The sequence below is a fragment of the Bombus impatiens genome, unplaced genomic scaffold (genome assembly GCF_000188095.3).
Source record: "Bombus impatiens unplaced genomic scaffold, BIMP_2.2 scf_0203, whole genome shotgun sequence".
Taxonomy (NCBI): Eukaryota; Metazoa; Arthropoda; class Insecta; order Hymenoptera; family Apidae; genus Bombus; species Bombus impatiens.
This window is the reverse complement of record NT_176622.1, coordinates 234,993-243,393: the sequence shown is the minus strand read 5'-3', so window position 1 is coordinate 243,393 and position 8,401 is coordinate 234,993. Positions and strand designations below refer to the sequence as shown.

The 8,401-nt window shown below is 37.7% G+C and overlaps 2 protein-coding genes across 2 annotated transcripts in view; one reads left to right on the top strand and one right to left on the bottom strand.

Moving 5' to 3' along the window:
- The window catches only part of LOC100745527 (larval cuticle protein A3A-like), a 2,305-nt gene extending 1,362 nt beyond the window's left edge, over positions 1–943 (bottom strand). The window contains exons 1-2 of the mRNA XM_033319709.1: positions 867–943; positions 4–497 (exon numbers count right to left, since the gene is read on the bottom strand). Coding sequence (XP_033175600.1) covers positions 4–497; positions 867–878 — 506 coding nt within the window. The 5' untranslated portion in view covers positions 879–943. The remainder of the gene's footprint in view (positions 1–3; positions 498–866) is intronic.
- Positions 944–6,593: 5,650 nt separating this feature from the next.
- The window catches only part of LOC100742660 (cuticle protein 21-like), a 3,329-nt gene continuing 1,521 nt past the window's right edge, over positions 6,594–8,401 (top strand). Inside the window, exons 1-2 of the mRNA XM_024366167.2 lie at positions 6,594–7,022; positions 8,080–8,397. Coding sequence (XP_024221935.1) covers positions 7,011–7,022; positions 8,080–8,397 — 330 coding nt within the window. The 5' untranslated portion in view covers positions 6,594–7,010. The remainder of the gene's footprint in view (positions 7,023–8,079; positions 8,398–8,401) is intronic.

The following is an 8,401-nucleotide window of genomic DNA, read 5'->3' as shown; positions in this document are numbered from 1 at the left end:
TTGGCAACGGGAGCGGCGTAGGCGACTGGAGCAGCGGCGATTTTGGCAACTGGAGCGGCAGCAATTTTAGCTACTGGGGCAGCAGCGACGATAGGGGCGGCGGCAGCTTCTTTGCGGACTACAGCGTTGAAACCGTTGACTGGGTCAGCAACGTAGTCGACGGTGCGTTTGGTTCCGTCAGCTTCGATCAGGGAGTAGCTACCCTGGACAACGTCTCCGTCGCGGGTTTCCTGTTGGCTCTTGGCGTCACCGGTCAGGCTGTCGTGCACGTCATAGGCGTAGCTGTATTGGGGGTGGGGGTCGAAGTCGGCGTCAACGGTCTTGGCAACAACGGCCTTAGCCACAGGGGCGGCCACCACCGCCTTGGCTACAGGCGCAGCCGCATAAGCCAGAGGCGCGGAGTATGCCAGAGGCGCAGCTGGCGCGTAGGTCAGAGGTGCTGCCTCTCGCAGGATTCCAGCGTTAGCGGCGGCCACGAAGGCGGCGAAGACGATGAACTGCAAGAACAAATATGCCGATTAGATTGGGGATTTATGGCAGTAGATGTTTGTGGATGACTTTTGGCTAAACAGATGGATAGTAATATTAATTGATATTTGAAGAGCAAATTATTAGCAAGGATTAAAGAAGATTTACTTTCAGTAGTACAAGTTTGTAATTCTGATATGACAGAGATCTTTCGAAGTAGATGTTTGTAATTGGTTCCTTGTTGAAAGGATATTTGATATTTGGATTAAGTTTGAGCAAATGCGACGATTAGATTGATTTCGTTATTAGTAGCAATAGTTTGTAATTGACCGATATCGTGGTATGTCGTGTGAGTTGTATTTATAACTCATATAGGGATATGTCGATCTTTTACAAACCTTGAAGGCCATTGTTGAGAAGATTTGGTTGGTTTGGATCGACTGAGCGACTGATGATGCCAAACGTTATTTCGGACTGCTTTATATACCTACCAACGATCGGCTCGCTACCATTATACTCCCCACCAAATTGTTCAGGTTTTGCCGGACTTTCAAAGTTTGGTAGCAGATCGCATCAGACTTACCGCACTTGAACTTGGCCCGTACATGGGAGGAGCGCGAGTAAGGCACCATATGTTCACCCTCGATCATATTCTTTTTCATCTTGTTGTACATCGTCTAGAAGTGAAAGAGCATTGGTATACCGGTTGCCAATGACCGATATCACCGGTAATGAAACTAACTTGTTCCACGATCAAATTTCTGTATCTCGTGTAACTTCTTAATATATTTGTTTCACGAATGCTCTCTTGCATATTTTTTGACAAATTTTGCTTGCTTCATAGAGATACCGAATTAACGTTGGCAAACATTCGTAATAATTTTTTGTTTTCATTTTGCGACGATTTTTCTGAAAGAAAAAGATCTCTTTACGCGTTATGTAATATCGTAAGTGGCCTTTGCAGTGAATAATCGGGGTCAGCTTTCCCGAATATCGTTGCGATACATTTTAAATTTATCGTGAAATATTTAACGTACGTCACAGATATTTAACATTTTAACTAGTTTCATTTCCATATGCGGTCGATAAATTCATTTGAAAGGACTACGTCTAATTGAAAGATTACACGAATTAAAATTCCTTTTTTAAATATATTTCATTCGATCCTCGATCCATTTTGTTCTTTCTCTATCGCATATATAACTTTTTTATACTATATTAATTTTTAATTACGTTAAAATTCTACGATGCAATTTCAGCTGCGTGCAACTAACGTGACTTATATTTCGACATTTATTTCGCATTCTTGTATATTCTCTCGTTTCCTCCGTTTTGTAACCGGCTGTGCGAAATTCCGCCTTTAGGAGACCTTGCCTGGTTCAACGATCTCTTTCAGAACATTTTTTGAATATAAATTCGCAGGAATACGCGAACAATCAGGCCAACGTTACCTGGTAACTCGACAATTTAATCAACGTCTCTGTTTCGATTTCTAGTTAGGGGCGCAACTTGGTGCATGATCGTGTGAAAGAATTCCACGTGTCATAAAGCCATCCGTAGAAGCAAGCAGCTAATTCCGCTCCGCCTTCCTCCACCTACTTATTCGAGCTTCGAAACTTCTACGGAGACTCAAATCGCGCTACTTGATCGTTCCAATCTAAATATCATTTCAATTTCTTCTTAGACTGCAGATTTTTGTACATTCATTACAAACATAAGGATGCAAGAATGCACGGAATGCATCATGCAAAAATGTATAAAATATTCAAAGTAAATTGCTCGTTACAATATCTAACAGGCAGTTAAATAAATCGATGCAAAATTTGCTAGACAAAATACGCGTACGAATAAAATTGAATATACCGAAAGAGAAAGAAATCTCGATCTACGTAATGTTCCAATGAGAGTTAAAATTTTCCGAATTAAATTATCAACGCCACTTATAACGATCGAGCTACCAGTCTGATCATTTCTACTTCAATTTCGCGTCTTTTCGTCGCGTTCGTAAAAATATGAAATTACACGAGCAAAAGCGCTCGTAACGAAGCTCCGACCATCGTTAACATTGCGAAGAACGCTGCGTATTTCCGACGATCCGGCGATGCTCGTTGAAATTCAACGGTATCGGCCGCAAATCGATTTTCTAAATTTCTCCAAATTTCCATCGGCAATTTCGTATCGGGGTAAATGGGACCGTGAAAAAGCGAAAGAGAGAAGACAAACGCGCAGGACGAAAGAAGAAGGAAGAGTACGAAATTCGGTTGGGTACCAGCTGGTCGCGAAACTTTCCAGCGATATACGTGTCAAGTTGACTGGTTGGATCCCGATCTACCTCGATCGTTGCGTCACATCTAACGTTACCGGGTGAACAGAAGTGGAGCACTTTCATAAAGAAAAAATAGGCGGGCCGAGGCAAATCGCGAAGACCATTTCGATCGATCGAATTGCCCCGGGCCATCCGAACCAACCGATCCCAGTCCTCATCCATAGTCGAAACCTCCGCCTTCGGCGGCTCTTGGCAAAAGTCTAGTCCGAAACGACCAGCGTCGTGTACTTTACGTGAAATCAATGTCACAACTCGAATTTAGGTCTTCCGCACTTGTCGCTCACTGGCCACTGGAATTTTAATGCCTCCGCTGTTTCTGCTTTTTTCGCGCCGAATTATTCATTCGCCTTGCTAATTGCGCGAATACCGGCAAATATCTGGCACGAAGTTAGGCTGTTGCGTTGTAACGTTGATTTATTGAGCTTTCTCACGGCAATAACGAATATGCATACATCTTGGAATTGCATTTCTTAAAGTTGGAAATTATTTTTGGGGATATCGAGGTGAAAGGTCGGATATACCGGCCTCTTTCCGCGCTACGAATGAATATTCTTTGATATTCTTAATAGCGGCGAGTTTCTTCTTTCGAAATGGAGAATAATTGTTTGGAATGTCGTATTTAATCGTACTGGTCTTAATGGTTCTAGGCAAGCTTGTAAGTTAGAAATAGGTTTTATATATCCGCAAACGTATGTATCGGATGGACGATGAAATAAATAAATATAATATATATATTCTTTTTAAAACATAGATGAATATTTTGATCTTCCTTGTTTTAAAATAGCCAACTATTCTTTGGAAATTGTCTGGTCTTTTTAAGACAACGATGAATATTTCGGTATTCTTGATAGTACTGCGCCCAAGTTGGAAGTGTTAGAATCTTGCAGAGGAAAGAAAATTCATCTTTTACATTTCTAAGTGAGATTTACTCGTTTTCTTTTTTTAGTTGGTTCATTGTCGTAATCTAAACATTGTCTAAAATCTGTCGTCTGTCTTCTCCTAAACAAGGAATTATCTTTTGAAACAACGAGAATATTGCAGCTTCCGCAACAAGGCTAAATCACAATTGCTAGATCCTTTCGTATTTTTCATAGCTCGCTTTTTATTGCTCGCTTTTTCCGATAAAAAATAATTTTCTGTCTCAGCTATTGAACCAGTTGATTCCTCTAAACACCAATGAACGTTTTAATTCCCTTATTCCTATAAAACGAAAAAGAACTACTATCCTTTGCAGGCTTGTCGTTTATGTGAAACACAGTATTCCGATTAAGACGTATCCTGAATTGTCTTTTGCGACGTGGGTCTTTGCGCGTCTAGACGAAAAAAGAAATGGACATAAGGAGACGAAAGGCGCTGCTGCCAGTTTAGCTATCGAAAGAAGATCGACAAAAACAGTATCGCTCTAATAAGTTGACATAGTAAAAATTTCCCTGTATACCCATTAATCGTGCAAAATCCGATCAGTCTTACGTCATCGGTTTCTTACGTCACCGGTGCGCAACCTCGTCCTCTTCTTATTTTTTCATACCATGAAAAAACCAGTTGATTCCACCAATTATGGAAGAACTCAAGGTTGTAGGATACAATTCTTTCGCACCACTGACCTATAGTAAATCAAACGTTAAATAATTCGTCCATTTTAATTACTTATTTATTGTCCCCGCGGAACCTGCATTTTCGCTGTTTCCACGGTATGAAACTCGAGAGATATCTTCGAATTGAGACGACTCCCACACGCGTTAACAATAAAACTATTCCAATGAATTTATCATGATATTTTATTTTATTGACAGAATATTTCTAACTGCACGGTGTATGCCGTTAACGTTATTGTTTCGTAAGATGCCTCATGAGTTACGATCCTTCGTGTCTATCGTATGTTACACATGTGCAGGTGTAGTAATGGATTAATTAGAAAGTATAGTAATTATAATTATATTTTGGAGGAATTTGAACGTAGATGAACGAGACGGATGGATAATGATAAACGTTGGATAAACGGATAGCAATAAAAATGGAACACAAACGCTTCGAGCGTTGCTTTTGTAGTTGAAGATCCTAAACGTTGCAGCTTGAATATCGAGTTGTTTTTGACGACTTCTTTTCGTATTATATTTTCTTGTTTTGTTTGTATTATATTTTGGTCCAAGTAGAAATCTATTGGAAATATTTTAATTTGAAGATACGCGAAAGAAATTGAAGTTTGAAAAGGATGGTATTAAAAGGAAAGGTATAAATTTCGCGTTAAATGTTTCTATAGACATCTAGATGAATTTAATTGTAATTTAACTTTGTAATCGATTCGCGTAATCGCATACTTTTAAGGGGTACTGACACCTGAATGAATACATTATTTATCGTGATGGGGACATTGCATGCGAGATTCTTCGAATTCAATGGAAAAAATTAACTGTTATTACGGCAAGTATGAACGGTAATTCAACGTGCACTTTTACCTCGTCACTGTCGCTTTCTTCAATACGGTACTATACGATGTATCGATAGCACGTAAGATCCACGAAATATCTGCATTTTGTACAAAATCGTGATATTTATAGATTTTAAAATAAATAAAAAAGAATGGAATAAAATATTAATAGAATATATATAAAATATTAAAGTTTCGAAAAAGAGAAAGAGAGAGAGAGAGTCTTTACACTTGTACATATTATATGATTAATTAATTGAACAATTTTTTAATTTGCGAACATCGGTATAATTAAGTCCGAAATCGTGCGTGCCATTTTAATTTTAAATGACACACATTGATATCAGGTACACGGTTCTATATAGTTGCGATTGATGTTAGTTAAACAGCCCATCGATTATTTACTCCTCCATAAAGTCTCTGCACTTCGATTAAACAAATATAAATATAAATATAAAATAAAATCGTTATTCACGATGTCAAGATTTATTTTAATGATATACATATACCAAGTACAAAAAAATTATACAAGGGATACGTATAATTTTATATCGTAATTTATATCAAACGTAAGATAATTCCACACACGAAAACATCATATTTTCTAAACGTCGAAACGTTAGAAAATACTTTTGCAATTTACAAATATATATATTTTATATCAAACATCAAACTTCTTCTATCTTTTATATCATAAAATATGAACGTTTAAACACTCAAAGAATCAACTCGCGTGTTATGTTAAATGTAAAGAAAAAAGAAACGTCGAAACGTTAGAAAATACTTTTGCAATTTACAAATATATATATTTTATATCAAACATCAAACTTCTTCTATCTTTTATATCATAAAATATGAACGTTTAAACACTCAAAGAATCAACTCGCGTGTTATGTTAAATGTAAAGAAAAAAGAAACGTCGAAACGTTAGAAAATACTTTTGCAATTTACAAATATATATATTTTATATCAAACATCAAACTTCTTCTATCTTTTATATCATAAAATATGAACGTTTAAACACTCAAAGAATCAACTCGCGTGTTATGTTAAATGTAAAGAAAAAAGAAACGTCGAAACGTTAGAAAATACTTTTGCAATTTACAAATATATATATTTTATATCAAACATCAAACTTCTTCTATCTTTTATATCATAAAATATGAACGTTTAAACACTCAAAGAATTAACTCGCGTGTTATGTTAAATGTAAAGAAAAAAGAAACGTCGAAACGTTAGAAAATACTTTTGCAATTTACAAATATATATATTTTATATCAAACATCAAACTTCTTCTATCTTTTATATCATAAAATATGAACGTTTAAACACTCAAAGAATCAACTCGCGTGTTATATTAAATATAAAGAAAAAAGAAACGTTACGAACATAGAAATATAGCATAAGAATAAATTACGTGTTTTAAGAATAATCGACAATGCAGAAAAAGTACAGGGAAGGAAACTGATAGCGTGTTTCCCTCAAAGAGAAGCCCAAGGAAGGATTAAGTAACTCGTGGCAAGGACGTGGCCTAGTCGACGGAGACGGTGTTCACGATGGTCCAACGGCTATCGTTGTTGATCGAATTGTTCGTGTTGGGCGTGGTCCGATTTCTTGCTCAATTTTGCGGCCGCAAATCGGGTGGCCGTCGAAGGTACCGTCACCCAGTTACGTCAGCGTGCCCGTGGGTCCTGGTCGCGCGGTATAAAAGCCGAAAACCACCCGTCTGTGGTATCATTCGCATCACAGACAGACAGATCAAGAGATCTTCCAATCAAGCGAGCTACAATGGCCTTCAAGGTATTACGAACTCAGGAATAATCGTAACTTGATCAAAGGGCGCTTTTCGTTCATCGCGTATACTTCAATAACTAAATTTCGTATATTTATTTCATACTTAAATTCAGACTTTCCTTTCAACGAACGATATAGAGTATTTTTACTTTTATTTATATTTTTCATCTTCGCGTTTAAATTTGCCTTTCTATTAACGAACTATATATATATATAGTTATAGTATATATATATATACTATATATACTATATATACTATATAGTATATATATATATATACTATATATATAGTATATATATATACTATAGTATATATATATATATATATTTGGCCTTTCTTTTTTCGTTCTGTTAAATGAGTAAAAGTGTTCTTAGTCTTATCCAGTGCATTTTTAACTAACACTTTTTATTCTGCGCTCGGTTGAAAGTGGAACGCACGTCTCCATTCCTAATTTCGATAACCCTCCGCGTACAGAATACTCGGTAACGCGTCGCTTTCATCAGTCGTCCAAGAATCTGAAAAGCTAAAGAACATCTTCTTTAATCTATCCAAAACGATTTCTATGATCTGTGATTAAAACTATTTATTTATACAATCCAAATTAGTAACGAAACGCAAGAAATTTATTTACTAATCTATTCGCTCTGCTAATTTCGTGACAGCAGCTAACGCCAGCCAACTGCAGCTAACCTAATATTTCCTCGATAGAAAACGACCTACGAAAAATTTCTATCTAATCGTCATACCTGTTTTTACAATTCGTCCAAATACCAAATATCCTTTCAGCAAGAAACCGATTACAAACATCTACTTCGATATCATCATGTAGACAAACATCTATTTCGTATCTCATCATATAGACAGACTACCGCAGTCCAACCAAACACCTCTTCGACGAAAAGCCAATTGCAAACTTGTACTACCAGTAGAAAATCCTATTTAATCCTTATATTTGTTTTCCAAATATCAATTCGTATTAATATGTAGCTCTTTAACGAAAAGATATCTACAAACATCTACTGCTAAGACTCTGCAATCTGATCGCCATATTTGCTCTTGCAGTTCATCGTCTTCGCTGCCTTCGTTGCCGCCGCTAACGCTGGAATCCTGCGAGAGCCTCTGACCTACGCACCAGCGGCGCCACTGGCTTACTCCGCACCTCTGGCCTATGCGGCTGCGCCTGTAGCCAAGGCGGTGGTGGCCGCCCCTGTGGCTAAGGCCGTTGTTGCCAAGACCGTTGACGCCGACTTCGACCCCCACCCCCAATACAGCTACGCCTATGACGTGCACGACAGCCTGACCGGTGACGCCAAGAGCCAACAGGAAACCCGCGACGGAGACGTTGTCCAGGGTAGCTACTCCCTGATCGAAGCTGACGGAACCA